Source organism: Stegostoma tigrinum, chromosome 5 (assembly GCF_030684315.1).
Source record: "Stegostoma tigrinum isolate sSteTig4 chromosome 5, sSteTig4.hap1, whole genome shotgun sequence".
Classification (NCBI taxonomy): Eukaryota; Metazoa; Chordata; class Chondrichthyes; order Orectolobiformes; family Stegostomatidae; genus Stegostoma; species Stegostoma tigrinum.
The window spans coordinates 30969965-30992199 of NC_081358.1; the positions used below are offsets into that span (position 1 = coordinate 30969965).

A 22235-nucleotide genomic window follows, 5' to 3' on the forward strand; every position below is an offset into this window, starting at 1 on the left:
ACACGCACACACACAATCCTCTCCCCCCCACACACACAATCCTCTCCCCCCCCCACACACACAATCCTCTCCCCCCCCCACACACACAATCCTCTCCCCCCGCAAACACACACAATCCTCTCCCCCCCACACACACACAATCCTCTCCCCCCCACACACACACAATCCTCTCCCCCCCGCACACACACACACACAATCCTCTCCCCCCCCCACACAAACACAATCCTCTCCCCCCCCCACACACACACATTCCTCCCACCTCCCCCACACACACAATCCTCCCCCCCACACACAATCCTCCCCCCCCCACACACAACCCTCCACCCCCCCACACACAACCCTCCACCCCCCCACACACAATCACAATCCTCCCCCCGCGACACACACACACACATACACACACACAATCCTCTCCCCCCCCACACACACACACACACACACACACAATCCTCTCCCCCCCCCCCCCACACACACACACACACACACACACAATCCTCTCCCCCCCCCACACACACACACACACACACACACACACAATCCTCTCCCCCCCAACACACACACACACAATCCTGACCCCCCCCACACACACACACAATCCTCTCCCCCCCAACACACGCATAATCCTCTCACCCCCCACACACACACACTCCTCTCCCCCCCCCCCACACACACACTCCTCTCCCCCCCCCCACACACACACACACACACACTCCTCTCCCCCCCCCACACAAACACACACACTCCTCTCCCCCCCCCACACAAACACACTCCTCTCCCCCCCCCACACAAACACAATCCTCCTCCCCCCCGCCACACACACACACAATCCTCCCACCTCCCCCACACACACAATCCTCCTCCACCTCCCCACATACACACAGACACACACACACCCCGCTGCCTCTCTGACACACACACAAACACACACCCCACCGCCTCTCTGACACACACACACACCCCACCGCCTCTCTGACACACACACACACACACACACACTGCCGCCTCTGACACACACACACACACACACAAACTCCTCCCCCACCCCCCCCACACACACAATACTCCGCCCCCACACGCACACTCACAACCCTCCCCCGCCCACCCACAGACACACACACACACACACACACACAAAATCCTCCCCCCCCACACACACACACACACACACAATCCTCCCCCCCACCCCCACACACACACACACACAATCCTCTCCCCCCCCCACACAAACACACACAATCCTCCTCCACCTCCCCACACACACACACAATCCTCCCACACACAATCCTCCCCCCCCACACACACACACACACAACCCTCCCCCCCACCACACACACACAATCCTCCCCCCCACCACACACACACACAATCCTCCCCCCCAACACACACACACACAATCCTCCCCCCCAACACATACCCACACACACAATCCTCCCCCCGCCCCACACACACACAAACCTCTCCTCCCCCCGCCCCACACACACACAAACCTCTCCCCCCCGCACACACACAAACCTCTCCCCCCCCCGCACACACACAATCCTCTCCCCCCCCCGCGCACACACACAATCCTCTCCCCCCCCCGCACACACACAATCCTCTCCCCCCCCCGCACACACACAATCCTCTCCCCCCCCGCACACACACAATCCTCTCCCCCCACACACACACACACACACACACACACACACACACAATCCTCTCCCCCCCCCACACACACACACACACACACACAATCCTCTCCCCTCCCACACACACACACAATCCTCTCCCCCCCAACACACGCACACACACACAATCCTCTCCCCCCCAACACACGCATAATCCTCTCCCCGCCACACACGCACACAATCCTCTCCCCCCCACACACTCACACAATCCTCTCCCCCCCACACACGCACACAATCCTCCCACCCCCGACACAGACACACAATCCTCCCCGCCGCCACACACACAATCCTCACCACCCCCCCACACACAATCCTCACCACCCCCCCTGCCCCCTGCCCCCCCCCCCCCCCCCCCCAACACACACACACACAAATTTAGAAATATTACATTTGGTCCTCAATTCCAAACCATTGAAACTGATAGTGAACAGCTGGTGCCAAAGCATTGTTCCTTACAGTATCCCAATAGTCACAGCCACAAGCCCAAGAATAATCCAGTTTTAAATAAGAGATAATAGGAACTGCAGATGCTGGAGAATTCCAAGATAATAAAATGTGAGGCTGGATGAACACAGCAGGCCAAGCAGCATCTCAGGAGCACAAAAGCTGACGTTTCGTAGTCTGATGAAGGGTCTAGGCCCGAAACGTCAGCTTTTGTGCTCCTGAGATGCTGCTTGGCCTGCTGTGTTCATCCAGCCTCACATTTTATTATCTTCAGTTTTAAATAATCTCTGTTTTCTGGGCATTAGCCAATCATCAATCCGTGCCAGTGAGTTACCTTCTATCCCATTTGATTTACTTTTGCTCAGGAGGAGGACTTTATCAAAAGCCTTCTATAAATCTAAGTACACTATGTCCAATGCGTTTCCTCTGTCAATTTTGTTTGTAACAACTTCAAAAATCTCAGAGTTCATTAATCCTCAGTTGTTCAAACTTCAGTATTATCCACAAATTTTGGAACTTCCCCTGTTCACAAGGAAAAGCAAATGTCACAATACTATACCCTAAGGACCTCCACTACAAATCTTCTTCCACCCAAAAAACATCCGAATTGAATTAGCTTTATTGTCACGTGTATTCAAACGAGTACAGTGGAAAGTTGTCGTTTACAGCCATTGACCATTATTCTGTTTCCTATTACTCAATCAATTTTGTATCAATGTTGTCACTGTTCTTTTCAATTCATGAGCTGCAACGTTTCTCACAAATCTGTTGAGGCACTATATCAAATGCATCAACAGCATCACCCTTATTAAGCTTTACTGTTACTCTTTCAAAAAATTCCAAGTTCAAAATCCAATTTTAAAAAAAAATCCCCTTTAGATTTTCACGCTGGGAGCTTGCTAATCAACTCACCACTTGACAATTAATTCTACACCAAATATTTTTAGAAGCTTCTCCACCACTAAAGCTGAACTGACTGGACTGTAATTGGTCTTATCCTTGTAACCTTTCTGAACAAGGGCACAATTCCTAGGATTATCCCCTGTGATCTAGGGAAGACTGAAAATTACAAGCAGTTCCACTCTCAATCTTTCAATATCCCTTGGTCCAATTTTAAATTTATTAAGTAAGGAGGTATGACATTTAGATTGACCCAACATGTGCAAGAGTCAACTTGTTTGTGTTTAAACTTAGAGTGTTTTCTTTGCTGAAAAATGCTGTGAACAGTGAGGAAAACAGATCAATAAATTGTTCACATCAACAAACAAACAAGTTAGTGTCTTTACGAGTCTGGACAGTAGATGGTTCTTGTGACCCTAAAGGGTTAAGCTCGCAGAAACACATTGTCCTTGTAAATTAATTGAAAAATGAAAGGAGAAAGTACATCTGGGAAATGGGGAAAAGTATGCTTTGGTGAAGAGAGAACAGAATCAGTGACTTAAGATAATAAAATGTGAGGCTGGATGAACACAGCAGGCCCAGCAGCATCTCAGGAGCACAAAAGCTGACGTTTCGGGCCCAGACCCTTCATCAGAGAGGGGGCTGGGGTGAGGGTTCTGGGATAAATAGGGAGAGAGGGGGAGGCGGACCGAAGATGGAGAGAAAAGAAGATAGGTGGAGAGGAGAGTATAGGTGGGGAGGTAGGGAGGGGACAGGTCAGTCCAGGGAAGACGGACAGGTCAAGGAGGTGGGATGAGGTTAGTAGGTAGGAGATGGAGGTGCGGCTTGGGGTGGGAGGAAGGGATGGGTGAGAGGAAGAACAGGTTAGGGAGGCAGAGATAGGTTGGACTGGTTTTGGGATGCAGTGGGTGGAGGGGAAGAGCTGGGCTGGTTGTGTGGTGCAGTGGGGGGAGGGGACGAACTGGGCTGGTTTTGGGATGCGGTGGGGGAAGGGGAGATTTTGAAGCTGGTGAAGTCCACATTGATACCATTGGGCTGCAGGGTTCCCAAGCAGAATATGAGTTGCTGTTCCTGCAACCTTCGGGTGGCATCATTGTGGCACTGCAGGAGGCCCATGATGCACACGTCATCTAAAGAATGGGAGGGGGAGTGGAAATGGTTTGCAACTGGGAGGTGCAGTTGTTTATTGCGAACCGAGCGGAGGTGTTCTGCAAAGCGGTCCCCAAGCCTCCGCTTGGTTTCCCCAATGTAGAGGTAGCCACACCGGGTACAGTGGATGCAGTATACCACATTGGCAGATGTGCAGGTGAACCTCTGCTTAATGTGGAAAGTCATCTTGGGGCCTGGGATAGGGGTGAGGAAGGAGGTGTGGGGGCAAGTGTAGCATTTCCTGCGGTTGCAGGGAAGGTGCCGGGTGTGGTGGGGTTGGAGGGCAGTGTGGAGCGAACAAGGGAGTCACGGAGAGAGTGGTCTCTCCGGAAAGCAGACAGGGGTGGGGATGGAAAAATGTCTTGGATGGTGGGGTCGGATTGTAGATGGCGGAAGTGTCGGAGGATGATGCGTTGTATCCGGAGGTTGGTGGGGTGGTGTGTGAGAACGAGGGGGATCCTCTTGGGGCGGTTGTGGCGGGGGCGGGGCGTGAGGGATGTGTTGCGGGAAATGCGGGAGACGCGGTCAAGGGTGTTCTCGACCACTGTGGGGAGAAAGTTGCGGTCCTTGAAGAACTTGGACAACTGGGATGTGCGGGAGTGAAATGCCTCATCGTGGGAGCAGGTGCGGCAGTGGCGGAGGAATTGGGAAGAGGGGATGGAATTTTTGCAGGTGGGTGGGTGGGAGGAGGTGTATTCTAGGTAGCTGTGGGAGTTGGTGGGCTTGAAATGGACATCAGTTTCTAGCTGGTTGCCTGAGATGGAGACTGAGAGGTCCAGGAAGGTGAGGGATGTGCTGGAGATGGCCCAGGTGAACTGAAGGTTGGGGTGGAAGGTGTTGGTGAAGTGGATGAACTGTTCGAGCTCCTCTGGGGAGCAAGAGGCGGCGCCGATACAGTCAATGTAACTGAGGAAGAGGTGGGGTTTGGGGCCTGTGTAGGTGCGGAAGAGGGGCTGTTCCACGTATCCTACAAAGAGGCAGGCATAGCTGGGGCCCATGCGGGTGCCCATGGCCACCCCCTCAGTCTGTAGGAAGTGGGAGGAATCGAAAGAGAAGTTGTTGAGGGTGAGGACGAGTTCGGCTAGGTGGATGAGGGTGTTGGTGGAGGGGGACTGGTCGGGCCTGCGGGACAGGAAGAAGCGGAGGGCCTTGAGGCCATCTGCATGAGGAATGCAGGTGTATAGGGACTGGACGTCCATGGTGAAAATGAGGTGTTGGGGGCCAGGGAATTGGAAGTCCTGGAGGAGGTGGAGGGTGTGGGTGGTGTCACGGATGTAGGTAAGGAGTTCCTGGACCAAAGGGGAGAAAATGGAGTCCAGATAGGTGGAGATGAGTTTGGTGGGGCAGGAGCAGGCTGAGACGATGGGTCAACTAGGGCAGGCAGGTTTGTGGATTTTGGGAAGGAGATAGAAATGGGCCATGTGGGGTTGGGGAACAATGAGGTTGGAGGCTGTGGTCCCCTGAGGTGATGAGGTCATGAATGGTGTTGGAGATGATGGTTTGGTGCTCGGGTGTGGGGTCATGATCGAGGGGGCGGTAGGAGGTGGTGTCGGAGAGTTGGCGTCTGGCCTCGGCGATGTAGAGGTCAGTGCGCCATACTACCACTGCGCCACCCTTGTCTGCGGGTTTGATGGTGAGGTTGGGGTTGGAGCGGAGGGCTGCCCGTTCTGCAGGGGAGAGGTTGGAGTGGGTGAGAGGGGTGGAGAGGTTGAGGCGGTTAATATCTCGACGGCAGTTAGAGATGAAGAGGTCGAGGGAAGGTAGGAGGCCTGGGGGTGGTGTCCAGGAGGAGGACTTGTGTTGGAAGCGGGTGAAGGGGTCAGTGGAGGGAGGATTAGGTTCCCGGTTGAAGAAGTAGGCGTGGAGGCGAAGGTGGCGGAAAAACTGTTCTATGTCCAATCGTGACTGGTATTCGTCCACTTCACCAACACCTTCCACCCCAACCTTCAATTCACCTGGGCCATCTCCAGCACATCCCTCACCTTCCTGGGTCTCTCAGTCTCCAACTCAGGCAACCAGCTTGTAACTGATGTCCATTTCAAGCCCACCGACTCCCACAGCTACCAAGAATACACCTCCTCCCACCCACCCTCCTGCAAAAATTCCATCCCCTATTCCCAATTCCTCCGCGTCTGCCGCATCTGCTCCCACGATGAGGCATTCCACTCCCGCACATCCCAGATGTCCAAGTTCTTCAAGGACCGCAACTTTCCACCTACAGTGGTCGAGAACGCCCTTGCCCGCGTCTCCCGCATTTCCCGCAACACATCCCTCACGCCCCGCCCCCGCCACAACCGCCCCAAGAGGATCCCCCTCGTTCTCACACACCACCCCACCAACCTCCGGATACAACGCATCATCCTCCGACACTTCCACCATCTACAATCCGACCCCACCATCCAAGACATTTTTCCATCCCCACCCCTGTCTGCTTTCCGGAGAGACCACTCTCTCCGTGACTCCCTTGTTCGCTCCACACTGCCCTCCAACCCCACCACACCCGGCACCTTCCCCTGCAACCGCAGGAAATGCTACACTTGCCCCCACACCTCCTTCCTCACCCCTATCCCAGGCCCCAAGATGACTTTCCACATTAAGCAGAGGTTCACCTGCACATCTGCCAATGTGGTATACTGCATCAACTGTACCCGGTGTGGCTACCTCTACATTGGGGAAACCAAGCGGAGGCTTGGGGACCGCTTTGCAGAACACCTCCGCTCAGTTTGCAATAATATTTCCACACCCCTCCCATTATTTAGATGACATGTCCATCATGGGCCTCCTGCAGTGCCACAATGATGCCACCCGAAGGTTGCAGGAACAGCAACTCATATTCCACTTGGGAACCCTGCAGCCTAATGGTATCAATGTGGACTTCACCAGCTTCAAAATCTCCCCTTCCCCCACCGCATCCCAAAACCAGCCCAGTTCGTCCCCTCCCGCCAGTGCACCACACAACCAGCTGCTGGGCCTGCTGTGTTCATCCAGCCTCACGTTTTATTATCTTGGATTCTCCAGCATCTGCAGTTCCCATTATCAATGACTTAAAGCAGTTTTTGGGAAGTAATGGTATTCCACCTAATTCCACTTACGTTTATTTTAAGATTAAAATGTTATGAATTGTGAAGTAACAACGTGGTTAATCACTTTTAAAGAAAATGGTCTCTTACAATGAATATAACAGTGATTTGGGGAGAACTTATATTTGTAGGTGCGCACAGTTAAAATATACGAATGCAATAGGCTTTGGATTATTATTTGGAGATCAGGGATAGGAATCCAGAACTTGTCACTAACTCCCTTGAAATAAATGTATTAAATGTCTTTGGGATCAATCTCCTTTGACAAATTCTCATCCAACTGCAGCAGAATGACTAAATCAGTGGCTTTAAACTGGTCCAAAGTTCCTCTGAGGAAAGACACATGCAAAGTATTCATTGAGTACCTCAGCCATATTCTCGGTCTCCATGTAAAAATTCCTTATTTGGTCCCTAATTGGCCCTCCTCCTCCTTTTATGTACTTTAATTATTTATATGCCTGCAGAAAGATGTATGGATTCCCTTTAAGGCTGGCTATCAGTCTTTTTGTGTACGCCGTCTTTGCTGTTCATGTTTCTTCATTCACAAACCCGTAAAATTTCCATATTTAGCCTGGTTCTCATTCGTATTATCCAACTGACATCTTACTCTATCTCTTTGGTCTCCCAGGGAAATCTCACTTTTTTTTTTAAACACCCCATCTTTTTCCATCTGCCACAGTTTAAACCAATCACAGTTAACCAGTGCCACTCTGCAATACTTTGCTTCCATCTACAAATTCAAATAGATTGAGTAAACATAGAGCAGGATCAAACTACATTTAAGCAAATTTATATTTTTGCATAATGGGTTTTCTGACTTCTCATTAAGCTTGAATCATATATCTAACATCTTTCTATGGCAAAAGTTGTGATATACAGCACAGTAAACAAAATATACATCCATGTGAATGCTTTTACCAAATGCTCGAAGCTGGTTTCGTCTAGCAGGAACTGGTGGTGACTCGGTTCCTGACTGTGGATGATCCTATAAAGCAATATCATTTTTAAGACAATTCAAGATAACAAATTATTCAAAGAAGCACAGTTTAACATTTTAATTTAGCGCAGTGAAATAGTTAATTAACATGTTTCCAAGTTGTGTTCTTGGTTTTTCCAATTTTGAGTTGTGGCTTTATAAGTTTAGGATCTGGTGTTTGTTAGTTTATCAAATTATGAAGTTTTTACTAAAATAATCTTGATAGAATGAGCTCCAGCAGCAATTGCCCTCAGCAGCAAAAGCCTTTATGACTTTATCAAAATAAATTTAACATTTTTTTTAAAACCGAAAAATGGCACACACTACTTTGGCTATTAATCCTTGAAAAATCTTCACAATAAAATTTCTCTTGTTATTTATATCATGGTTATTGCCTGTATGCTCTGTATGTTTCTTTTTCTTCAATAGTTAAGTTCCAACATTTTTAATCAATAAATGTCCAAAGAAGAATATAATCAATGAGAAAAATCTTTGTTTGCAGTAATTTGCTATTATGTTCTAAATAAAACTTACCTGTTACAGGGTAGTCATAGTTTTAAGTCTCTCCTTTTAAGGTATTTTTGCTTTAAAGTGGCATCTCTCTCATTTCAAGTGCTATTCCCCATTTCAACATCTCAATTTCTGATATGGGATGGGATTCATGGGAATATGAATATCTCTGATGAGGCCAGAATTTACTGCCCATTTCAACTGCTCTGAAGTTGGTGGCGGTGGATGGTATGCTGCAGCCCTTACGGAATGCAATAATTACAAGTTTGGATAGATAGGGAGATAATAGGTACCAAAACACAACACTTCACATTTACCTAAACTAAACCCCATTTGCCATTCCTATTGGATTTATTACCTAGCAAGGTAGACAACTGTACATCAAGGCATCTGAAATTTCTGAACTGCGAGCTTTTTTTAAGCTTATGGGGAACATTACTAACATAGAGGAGGTGATCTTTGTTTCTGGTTTTACTTTGATTGGGGCCGTTCTAAGAGGTTCGTGCACAGAAAAGTATACAGTGCACCAGTACAAGATCAATTTTCATGACACAAGAAAAAGCAGCCACAATACAGTGTGGCCCATTAAAGCTACAGCAATATTCAATACGATCATAGCTAATTCTGGGTTTCAATTCTATTTTCCGACCTACTCCCCATTGTCTTCGATTCCCTCAGACATCAAAAACCAGCCCATCTCAGTTTACAACGTGTTAAATAATCAAGTACCATCTGTTCATCTCAATTCCAAATAAATACCATCATCCTGTGACCACACCAGTGCTTTAAAGTCCCTGACCAGCAGAAACAATCTCAGTGTCTACTCTATTAAGCTCCTTCAGAATTTTGCACATTTTAATGAGATCCCATCACAATCTTCAAAACTCCAAAACATAAAAATCAAATTTACTCAGTCTCTCATCATAGGTTAATTCCCAGGAACTAATTTAGTTAACAGACAAAAGTACAAATTGCTGGAAAATCACAGCAGGTCTGTCAGCCTCTGTGGAGAGAAATCAGAGTTAATGTTTCAGATCCAGTGATCTTTCTTCTGAACTAATTCAGTTCATGTTTGCTGTACTGCTCCTTTTGCAAGTACTTTTTCTAAATGTGAAGGTCAAAACTGGACTTCAGTAAGGCATTTGATAAGGTTCCCCATGGAAGGCTCATTCAGAAGGTCAGGAGGAATGGGATACAGGGGAACTTAGCTGCTTGGATACAGAATTGGCTGGCCAACAGAAGACAGCGAGTGGTAGTAGAAGGAAAATATTCTGCCTGGAAGTCAGTGGTGAGTGGGGTTCCACAGGGCTCTGTCCTTGGGCCTCTACTGTTTGTAATTTTTATTAATGACTTGGACGAGGGAATTGAAGGATGGGTCAGCAAGTTTGCAGACGACACAAAGGTCGGAGGTGTCGTTGACAGTATAGAGGGCTGTTGTAGGCTGCAGCGGGACATTGACAGGATGCAGAGATGGGCTGAGAGGTGGCAGATGGAGTTCAACCTGGATAAATGCGAGGTGATGCATTTTGGAAGGTCGAATTTGAAAACTGAGTACAGGATTAAGGATAGGATTCTTGGCAGCGTGGAGGAACAGAGGGATCTTGGTGTGCAGATACATAGATCCCTTAAAATGGCCACCCAAGTGGACAGGGTTGTTAAGAAAGCATATGGTGTTTTGGCTTTCATTAACAGGGGGATTGAGTTTAAGAGTCGTGAGATCTTGTTGCAGCTCTATAAAACTTTGGTTAGACCGCACTTGGAATACTGCGTCCAGTTCTGGGCGCCCTATTATAGGAAAGATGTGGATGCTTTGGAGAGGGTTCAGAGGAGGTTTACCAGGATGCTGCCTGGACTGGAGGGCTTATCTTATGAAGAGAGGTTGACTGAGCTCGGTCTCTTTTCATTGGAGAAAAGGAGGAGGAGAGGGGACCTAATTGAGGTATACAAGATAATGAGAGGCATAGATAGAGTCGATAGCCAGAGACTATTTCCCAGGGCAGAAATGGCTAGCACGAGGGGTCATAGTTTTAAGCTGGTTGGTGGAAAGTATAGAGGGGATGTCAGAGGCAGGTTCTTTACGCAGAGAGTTGTGAGAGCATGGAATGCGTTGCCAGCAGCAGTTGTGGAAGCAAGGTCATTGGGGTCATTTAAGAGACTGCTGGACATGCATATGGTCACAGAAATTTGAGGGTGCATCCATGAGGATCAATGGTCGGCACAACATTGTGGGCTGAAGGGCCTGTCTGTGCTGTACTGTTCTATGTTCTATGTTCTAAAACTGCACAAAGTATTCCAGATGTCATCTCAACAAAACTCAAATTCTAAAGAAAATGCTGCTTTACCTTGGTACTCAAATCCCCCAGTAATAAACACCATCTTGCAGTTTCTCCTCCTCATTGCATGCTAGCTTCCTGCATTCTTTGAACAAGCACATCAAAAACTCTTTGAATAACAACAATTACAAGTTTCACACCTTTCAAAAAAAGGTCTGCTGTTTCTCTGATATAACAAGGTGTAGAGCTAGATGAACGCAGCAGGCCAACCAGCATCAGAGGAGCAAGAAAGCTTACATTTTGGGTCTGGACCCTTCTTCAGAAAGGGTTTTTTTTAAAACTGAAGAAGGGTCCAGACCCAAATTGTCAGCTTTCCTGCTCGGCCTGCTGTGTTCATCCAGCTCTACATCTTGTTATCTCAGATTGTCCAGCATCGACAGTTCCCACTATCTCTGCTGTTTCTCTATTATCTGAACAAAGCGAATAACTTCACACTTCCCTACATTATACTCTATCTGCTGTCTTATTACCCATTCATTTAACCCATCTATGTCTTTTTAGATTTTGAACTAGTTTACTGTTTTAATATATTACTTTTTCCCATTTTATCAACCTTTTTGATCACCCTTTGTTAGTTTTTAAAACACACATACAACTACTGATGATGATGCCCAAGCACATGCCCCTCTACTTCTTTCAGCTTATGTATTGTAGCCATGATGTTTGGAGAAGCCGATGTTTTATTGGGTTGACGAGTCACAAGTCACACAACACCAGGTTATACTGAAACAGGTTTATTTAAATTCACAAGCTTTCAGAGGACTGCCCCTTTGTCAGGTGGCTATATTGCCTGAGTGTTGTTCAACTTCATGCCCTGAGCTACAATTTTCTTTGACTGCACATCAGGAATATCTTGACTTCAGCATGTAGTCACAAATTCTATAATGTTGCAACTGATTTCATCTCTCCCTCGCAGACACTATCAGCCTGTTTTCAATTTCAGAGTACTATTTGACTCCAAGATGAGCTTCCAGTCTCGTCCCCACTTCATAGCTAAAATTGCTGCAATCTTGCCCAATTTAGCCCATCTCCTTGCAAAACTTTCATGCATGGTTTTGCCAGCTTCAGACTCTACTGTTGGAATGCTTTCTATAATATTCACCATAAATTAGCTCAACCAAACTTTGTAATCTACCCTGCAGAAATTTCCATTCATCCATCACTTCTTTTTTTTGACCCACATTGTTTCATGATTCCCAAAGACTCTCAGTCACCATCTTTGTAACTAGCTACTACTGAGTAACTATTTCAATTTAGTTCCATCATGAAAAATTATTTCCCAAATAAAACTACAAATCTAGTGATGGTTATGAATAACTTTCCATTAAATAGGTTAAGGATTCCTACTTTCGATATGAGATTAAATTATCTCTTGTACTGCCTCAACTTTTACTTTTATCACATAGGGAAAGACTTTCATCCTAACACATGAAGTTAGATATCAAATTGAATAGAGCTGAAATAATTTAATATTTAACTTTTAATTCTCTCCCTAAATATCAAAGTTTCTAACAAATCTTCCAAAATTCTGCAATCCTAATTGCAAAATCAAAGCACATTGGACTACCAGCAAGACTAGACAAGAAAATAGGAAACTTGTTGTAAATCGCTATAAAAAGCACAGTATTAATTATTATTGAACAGAGTAAGAAGAACTGAAATAACGTACCAAGTTTAATTCCTGTGGAGAGCCACTAACAGCAGGCATATCATTTTTCTGAATATCGATCTGTTTCTTGACAGTTGGAATAGGCGGAGAAGGAGGTCTCTGGAATATGGAAACCTTTTTCAACAATTTATTGATTAATTTTTGAGAACTTTCTATTCATCAACCTTGACAACATTATTCGATAAAATCAAAGCTACTAAATGGTACAGTAGACCTTTTAGCCCAATGAGCCTTTACTGGCAAGAGAAAGTAAACAGATTAGTCCCATACATTTAACAATTAAAAAACAGAACATGCCATTCTGCAGACCAGTTTTGCCATAGTACTCGAAACGGCAATTTTACCAGATACTTTAGCTGATAAATATTGCTAAACTGAGGTCTTCAAGTAAAAAGACTTCACCTTGGCAAAAAGAGAAGTGTGCTACAGAAATGGATACATGGACAGTTAAAGGGCCTGCCAGCACTCATTAAACAGACTGTAGAGCATTTTCGTGGATAATGTTTGTCTCAAATGCCCTTCCCAATACACAGATGTTTGAGTGTTAGAAAGGTAAGAATGTGGATTTTAAACAATAAATTAAAACGCTACTCACCACTTCATGTTCATTTGCTAGCAGGACTTTGAACACGACCTTAACCCTGTTGGGACACTTTCTGGGACACTTTCAAGACTTCAATAACATTCTACTAATATATACTCTCAAACCTCTGAGTGTTTTACTAAAAATCCAAGTGCTGTGCTACTTCCCCTTACTGCAGCCACCAGGAGCAAGTGTGTTTTGGCATGACCAACTTGCTAAGAATCCTCTTGGTCTGAACAAGGAAAAAGGAAGAAGAAGAGCATAGCAGTACAAAATGGGAAGACATGCCGGCATAGCTCATCTTTGTGGTTGCATGGCATTACATTCCTCTGGCCCCCCTCTACATGGTTTATCATTGCTGCAGAGAATCTAGGCATTCTCCTTCTAGATCCGAAAGGCATGTTCCCTGCAAACTTCTCTGCCAGCAGTGCATTTCACAGTGTCAGCATAAAATTGGACAATGCAGGCTACATATACCACTGCTGGAAAATTGTATCTGATCCACACCTGAGTGTTAAACCTGTAGTGGTTAGATTTGTTTCAGGCATGTTGCACTCACCACGATCATCAATCAGTTGAAAAATGTTATTTTAATACTTCACCTCTCTAACCAGCCTTATGAGAATAGCACATATTTCAAACCCATTTTCATCCTATGGTCAAATTAAATAATAATAAAAACTGCTACTAAATTGCCAGCCTCTAGACTTCAGTAGGAAACTGCATTGTAAACTTTGGAGAAGAAATTGACAGCATCTTGGAAAAAGTGAAAACTTTGGGTTATCTAAGAAGAGACATCCCAAGGAGGGAGTGATGGGAGATGGAAGGTAGTAGCAAAGAATTGGGTATGCTCACAATAGGTGGAAACTGTAATTGTGTGGAAATGAGCAACTAGAGAACAAGGCCTATAGTCCCTCTATGTTTATACATTATGTGCAGCCTATATTCTTAAGAGAGGGGTACCTTTTAAATTAGAGATAATGGGAACTGCAGATGCTGGAGAATCCAAGATAATAAAATGTCGCAAACCATTTCCACTCCCCCTCCCATTCTTTTAGATGACATGTCCATCATGGGCCTCCTGCAGTGCCACAATGATGCCACCCGAAGGTTGCAGGAACAGCAACTCATATTCCGCCTGGGAACCCTGCAGCCTAATGGTATCAATGTGGACTTCACCAGTTTCAAAATCTCCCCTTCCCCCACCGCATCCCTAAACCAGCCCAGTTCGTCCCCTCCCCCCACTGCACCACACAACCAGCCCAGCTCTTCCCCTCCACCCACTGCATCCCAAAACCAGTCCAACCTGTCTCTGCCTCTCTAACCTGTTCTTCCTCTCACGCATCCCTTCCTCCCACCCCAAGCCGCACCCCCATCTACCTACTAACCTCATCCCACCTCCTTGACCTGTCCGTCTTCCCTGGACTGACCTATCCCCTCCCTACCTCCCCACCTATACTCTCTCCACCTATCTTCTTTTCTCTCCATCTTCGGTCCGCCTCCTCCTCTCTCCCTATTTATTCCAGAACCCTCACCCATCCCCCTCTCTGATGAAGGGTCTAGGCCCGAAACGTCAGCTTTTGTGCTCCTGAGATGCTGCTTGGCCTGCTGTGTTCATCCAGCCTCACATTTTATTACCTTTTAAATTACTTGTGCACTATCTGAAAGGGGATGACTTGTGAAGTATCTTTGCAGTAACCTCCCAACCATGTACACTCAGTTTAGATGGACCATTGGACCAGGCAATTCAGGGCAAATCCTGTTGCAGCAAGAACATAACTGCTAAAGGTGTACTTTAGACATGGGTAAGGGGCACCTCTTATTTGACCTCTTTCAAATCTGCACTTACTACTTAATATTTGCAGTTTTAGGAGTCCATGTTAAGCCTGAGAAGCAGCCCAATTTAATCCTATTTTTCAAGAATACGAGATGGAATAGTATGATGGTCTTACAGTGCATTTAAGATGCTCATTCTGAAATTCGTACTTAATTATTTGCCAGTGGAAAGAAGATCTAACATTCAGTTAATATAACTGGTAGGGACATCATCTGGGTAGAATTATGAAACAGGAAGTGGCATAAATGTTGTTGTATATTACAAACCACAAAACAGTGGAGATGAATTTGTGATGGAATTTTGTCAGTTGGACAATGTGTTCACGTATTCCTTTGACACTAGCTGTAGTGAATGATCATACAGGCACTGAAGTTTGTGTGTGGTCTGTGATTTGGATCATCATCTTTTACAAAGAATTACATAGTTCATCAATACTTGGAACAAAATCACTGAAAAAGTTGGGAATTGTGTAAAGTTCAAGAATACAATATAACTTGCTATGTCTGAATAAAGACTGCAACATTATTTTCCAAATTATTTTGTTTTAGACTACATCTATGCTAGAAGTGAGAAATCTCAGGAAGTGTAATTCAAAATTATCTTCAAGATCATTATGACTTGTTCAAATATATTCCTTACTACTTGAGAAACCAAACTGGAATTATATTTCTCAGATGCAGTATGGCAGAATACTTTGAATCAGTGCAGGTTCGTGTATACGGGGCCTGTTCTTTTATCAAATCATCATCCCACTTCTTCAATGCTATAGCTATCATGGTATTAACACGAAGGTAGAGAATTATGCATAAATATCTGCTATCAATTTTCTCTCACTGTTTTTAAAAATGTTCACCTTCAACATTTCCTTGTCCTTGGAAGATATTTTTAAAAATCTAAGACAAGACAACTTAGTATACCTTCTCCTCTATCCTTGTTGATTGCTCACTTTTGAGTAGCTGTCGAACCATCATCTCCTGTTTGTCTTCTTCCTCCTTTCGTTTTTTTTCTGCTATTTTACGACGTTCTTCCGCCAACCGTGCAATTTCTTCATTTTTAATTCTTTGCTGGGGATGCATGTAAAATATTAAATTAAAGCATTTAAAAAGTTGCTTGAATGACGTAGCATAGCCTCTTCCACCAATTTTTTGGTCTCAAATTTTAGATATTTCTCGTAAGCAGGACCCACTGACTTTGAAAATGTCTTTATTAATATTCATAAGTAGCTTTTGTTTCAGCAACATGCCCAGGATGACAAAACTGATTCATTAGTTACTAACTTCGACCTATGATTATGGCATTCCTCAAAGGTTTTATTAAGTAAAAGTACACTTGATGTTTACTCGATCCATTTTGGCCACCTTAACCAATTCTCCCCAAACAGCAAGGCTATATGTATTTGCTACTATCCTCGGTAAAACTAACATTTTCTGATGGTAGCAAATGCATAAATCAGAAGTTGCTGACTAGTGTGATATTTTGGTCCTTCACAGACACTATACTTGCAGTCTTTGCCAATGGAATCTGCATGGATATCATGGTTATGACTAGAACCCAGAAGAATAGCCCATTATAATTTCTCCCAAAGACCTGGGAATCTTCAGCCCAGTTCTATCAGGAATAATTGAAATTTTAAAAATGCATAATATTTCATACGTATTGAGCAATCTCTCCAACCCTGAAAAACACATCTAATGAAGATAAAGTCTCTTTCCTCAGAAGTAAATTCACGTGCATGTTTTTAAAAACATATTGATATTGTGTTTTGCTTTTAAATGTCTAACATATCGTATACATTTCACTTCCTATATAAAGATGTAAATGTAATTTACATTTCCAACTTTTTATTCCTATTTTACCACCTGTGAAGGTTTTCCAGTCTGGTTGAACAGTTTGTTATTTACTTGGCTTTAAAATACTACAAATGTAATCTGGAACGTTCCAAATTCCAACACTTTGAAACACATTGCCATAGATTGCTGTGGAGGTCTAGTGCACTATATTAAAGGAGATCTTAAATCAATGTTTTTATCACATAGATTGGTTCTTGGTCAGTAAAAGGGTCAAGGGTTATGGAGATAAGGCAGGAGAATGTCTGTCTACTTTCATTGACTGCTGTACATGGACGCACAAACATGGATAATAACATTTAATCTGCAACACAATATATTAAGAACAAGGAAAGCAATGGCTTCCTGGTAATACCGCTAAACTACTAATCCAGGGACCTGGGTTTGAATTCTCACATGGCAGATTTCAAAGCAGAAGAATACCTCTTCTTCTTTACGGCGTTTCTTTTCTTGTTCTTCTTCAAGCTCTTTTGCGATTCTTGCCCTCTGTTCAGCTAGGCGTTTCTCTTCTTGCTGCTCTTCAAGTTTACATCTTTCACGTTCTTCCTCTGCCTTGCGTCGCTTCTCTTCAATCTGGAATACATTTTTAAAAACTAAATGAAAGCTTTTAAATTATATATTTTTCTGTTTAAAGAAATCCCTACATTCCCCAACGAGGGGGTGGGGAGAAAATAAAATCACTCTTAAGGATGTTGTCCCTTAAATTTTCAAACTGATCATTTGATCGTTTCAACTTTGCTGCTTCAAACACTTATTAATCAAATCTTCAATTCTTTGATTAATTTATCATAGGAACTAAAATATTCAGTTTTATTTCTGCTTTTCAAGCAGAAAACTAATTTAAACAGACATAACATCCGAATATAAAAACCAGAGCAAAGGACATTCACATAAACTTACAAATGTCTAACTTTATTTCCTGAAAAGCAGCAATAAAGATTTGCTCATTCTTAAAATATTTTCTGAATTTAATCAATTTCAGAAACTAAAACAAAAGAATCTCAAGTATTCTCCAAATGTTACGCACTTTCACAGCAAATAGCAAAACCTGTAATAATAATTCCCCTTACCTAAAATGAATATGCTCTGCCTTTAACATTCCTCTCCGGACTTATGGTGTAATGAGGAAAGTTAATACTCTGTTTGGGTTTTGTGGCAGGTTCAGTGGCCATTTTCAGTTATAGGCGGAGGTGTAAACTGCAAACTAGCTTCCCCAAACTACCCCGTACAGATTATCTTCAAAAATCTTAACGAGCAATCAAATCTACTGAAGTAGCAAGCAATCAGTCAAGTTTACAACGTATTCAAGTTTTAACACCACTTCTAATTTATCCATTAAAGAAAAGTAGCATCTATGTGGCATTAATCTTTCAGATAAACATTCATCAGTCTAATTTGTTTGCTTAAAAAGCCAAAGAAATATGGATGCTATAAACCAGAAACATAAACAGAAGTTGCTGGAAAAACTCAGCAGGTTTAGCAGCATTTGTGGAGAGATTCAAAAGGATGGTCACTGGACTTGTTAACTGCTTTCTCACCACAGATGCAGTCAGACCTGCTGAGTCTGAAACCTGACACAACTTTACAGCCTAAAAAGTTGTGTTTGTGCATCACCCTAAATAGTCAAAAAGATATTGTATACTTAACAAACATTATTGTCTAAAACTGTATGCATAATAGGTGAAAAATTAATGCTGTATTCCGTACTGGAAAAAAACCAGATCAAACTCTGTTCCGAAACCACCAAAATTAAGCAACTACAGCAATAATTTATGTCAATTCACAAATGCTTGCAACACATAATTTTGTCCTCAAATAACCTCTGGGTGGAAGCAAAAGGGTAAACAGGAGCCCTGATTCATGATTGTCCCATAATTCTGTAACTGCAAGATTGTCTGAAAATACTAAATGGTCCATTAAACTGTTGTTGTGTTGATGAATGAACTTATTCGAGCTATGTGGAAGATCCATAAATGAGGAACACAGTAACTTTGGATATGTCTTAAATTAACTGCTCAAACAGATCAAAGGTAGTTTTGTATTAATTTTTTTAAAAATAGAAACACAACATTTTGTTTATTCATGAGTAAAATGATTTTAAATAATGTGTCTAGATTAGAGCTGAACACATTATTCTGGATGTACTGATGTTGCAAAAAAAAAATACCATACTACTTCAGTCCTATTATGAAGTTGTTAAGAAACTGAAGTTATGGTTTGACTCAAGAAGATTGTTAATAATTAACAAGGCCACACAGATCAAAAACATCTCAGTTCTAATTTCAAGTCTATGACATGTTAAGTAGTAAAAGCAGCAAGGCAGATGGTGCTCCTGAGATGCTGCTTGGCCTGCTGTGTTCATCCAGCCTCACATTTTATTATCAAGGCAGATGGTGAGACTGGGCACAGGATCAGACTGAGAGCAAATCAAAACAAAAACAATCTGGGTTTTAACTCTTATCATTGTCTAATGTGCCACAGCTTAAATATGTACATGTGCATCTCATACAAGAGTAGAATTTGGGTTTGGTACTGAAGTGCATCAGTGCACCACAACTCACCCTTAACATTCATATCAGAACTTGAAACCAGTTACATGAAGTACAGAGAGCAAATTACAACCATGGCCTGTAACTCATGAAGAAATCAAGGTCTTCAGGAATAGAGAGGGAAGAAAAATGGTTAGAAAACATCAATACATTCAATTATATTCTACTTCATATCAGCAGTAGCTTCTCTTGTATTGTGTGCAACTGTCAGAAGACACCCTTGACTACCTATCCAGATAAAGCAGAACAATGATAGTTTGAAATGAAGCAGGTAAGCTTGTTCAACAGTGTACAAAAAAATTTCAACTGTACTTACTTGTAAGCGTAGGTACTCTTTGTACTTCTGCTGCTCATTAACTTTTTTTTCAAATTCTAGTTCACAGACAGGATTTCCATGGGAAAGTTGTGCTGTATTTGCAAGTGTAAATCCTACAAAATCAGAAAAATACTAAAATGACTAAATTTGTCTCACCTTCACAACATCTGGAAACAATTAATAAGTGTACAAATGATCCGAATCATTTAAATTGATCAAGGTATTCGACTTATATCAAAAAAGTCAGTCTTTGGAACTTTGAAATCGTCTGAAGCCTACATAGAATCAAAGATGACAGGAGCAGGAATAGGCCATTAGACACCTCAAGCCTGCTCTGTCATTCAATATGATAATGGCTGATCATTGAGCTCAATACCTAATCCTGTCCTTCCCCCATATCCCTTGTTTCCTTTAGCCATAAGAGTTATACCTACCAACTCCTTGAAAACAGGACTTGATTTCATTTGTTTGATTTATTGTCCGATGTACCTCAGCACAGTGAAAAGCCTTGTTTATGAGCAGTACAAGCAGATCACAGTAAGCAAGAACATACAGATCATAGGGTGGAAAAAAATCCTAGACAGAGGCATACAAGTTACATCACACAGGGTCACGCTAAGCAAGATCATCATCAGCAATATTTGAAGTCACAGAGTCCATTCATCAGCCAAATTGGGCAGGGAAGTAGCTATTTTTGAACCTGCTGGTGCGTGTGTTCAAGCTTCTGTATCTTCTGCCTGATGGAAGAGGTTGTAGGACAGCATTGCCAGGATGTGGTGAGTCTTTAATAATGTTGGCAGCCTTTCCATGGCCATTGGCCGTGCAAATGGAGTCCATGGATGCAAGGTTGGCTTCTGTGATAGTCTGCGCTGTGCAACAAACTTCTGGAGTTTCCTATGGTCCTGGGAAGACTGCCATACCAGGCCGTTATGCACCTGGCCAGTACCCTTTCAATGGTGTATCTGTGAAAGTGGCCCAGGTCCTTATGGACATGCCAAATTTCCTGAGCTGCCTGAGGAATAAGAGGTGTTGTTCTGCCTTTTTGACCATCACATCTACATGCAAAGTTCAGGAGAGGTTGCTGGTTATCATCACTCCTAGTAACGTAATGCTCTTCATCTTCTCAACCTCAGCTCCGTTGATGTAAATAAGGGCATGTTCTCCTCCCTTCTTTCTGAAGTCAATGATCAGTTCTTCAGTTTTGTCAACATTGAGAGAGACTGTTCCCATTGCACCACGTCACCAAGCCCTCTATCTCCTTTTGGTGCTCTGAGCTCATTGTCGTTTGAAATCAATCTACCACAGTAGTGTTGTCAGCAAACCTGTTGATGGCATTCATTCAGAATTTGGCAACAGAGTCGTGGGTGTACAGGGAATACAGTAGGGGACGGAGAACACATTACTGGGGATGGGTCCCGTGTTGAGTGTCATCATGGAAGAAGTGCAGTTGTCTATCTTCGTGGATTGTGATCGGTGGTCAGAAAGCTGACGATTTCATTGCAGACGGCAGAGCCAAGACCTAGGTCTCAGAGTTTTGAGATCAGTTTAGAGGGGATAATAGTGTTGAAGGCAGAGCTGTAGTCAACAAGCAGGAGTCTGACATAGGTGTCCTTGTTGTCCAGATGTTTCAGGAATGCGTGCAGGGCTAAGGAAATGGCATGTGCTGTGGTTCTGTAATGTCAGTAGGCAAATTATAGAGGATCGAGGTAGGCCAGAGACTAGAGGCTGATGTAGGCCATGACCAGCTCCTTGAAGTACTTCATGATTACGGAGGTCAGAACAACTGGGCGGTAGTCATTAACACACATTGCATATGCTTTCTTAGGTACTGGGGTGATGGTGGTCTTCTTGAAGCAGGTGGGGACTTCAGCTTATAGAAGGAAGACGCTGAAGATGTCAGTGAATACCTCCACCAGTTAGTCCGCACAGGATCTAAGCGCTCAGCCAGGGACACTGCCCGGGCCTAGTGCTTTCCTTGGGCTGACTCCCAGAAAGACCAATCTGACGTCTGCAATGGTGACGGTGGTCACAGGCACATCCAGGGCTGTCAGGACAGGTGACACCACACCAAACCGAGTGTAGAAAGCATTAAGCACAGCAAGGAGGTTGTGCCTTTGCCCTCTATCTTGCTCTGCTTCCATTTGTATGCCATAATGTTGTTTAGGTCTTTCCGCAGGCGGAAGGAGTCTGTATGGTCGGTTTGGGTCTCCGACTTGGTCCGATACTGCCTGTTGGCATCCCTCATGGCTTTGTGGAGGCTATATCTGGATTTACTATACAGGTCTGGGTCATCTGACATATGAATGCTGCATGTCTGATCTTCAGTCGGGACCAATGTTAGTCAAGGTTAAGTTCTCAAATCCTTGAGCTAGCCT

The 22235-nt window shown here is 43.9% G+C and overlaps 1 protein-coding gene across 9 annotated transcripts in view; it reads right to left on the minus strand.

Moving 5' to 3' along the window:
- LOC125451959 (centrosome and spindle pole-associated protein 1-like) overlaps positions 1–22235 on the minus strand; it is a 179300-nt gene that overhangs the window by 34459 nt on the left and 122606 nt on the right. For 8 of the 9 annotated variants that reach the window (XM_048529772.2, XM_048529765.2, XM_048529764.2 and 5 more), the window contains 5 exons: positions 19861–19973; positions 17419–17568; positions 16066–16212; positions 12729–12842; positions 8159–8225 (listed from right to left, as the gene is read on the minus strand). In XM_048529772.2, coding sequence (XP_048385729.1) covers positions 8159–8225; positions 12729–12842; positions 16066–16212; positions 17419–17568; positions 19861–19973 — 591 coding nt within the window. The remainder of the gene's footprint in view (positions 1–8158; positions 8226–12728; positions 12843–16065; positions 16213–17418; positions 17569–19860; positions 19974–22235) is intronic. The other variant, XM_048529769.2, reaches the window with a different exon arrangement.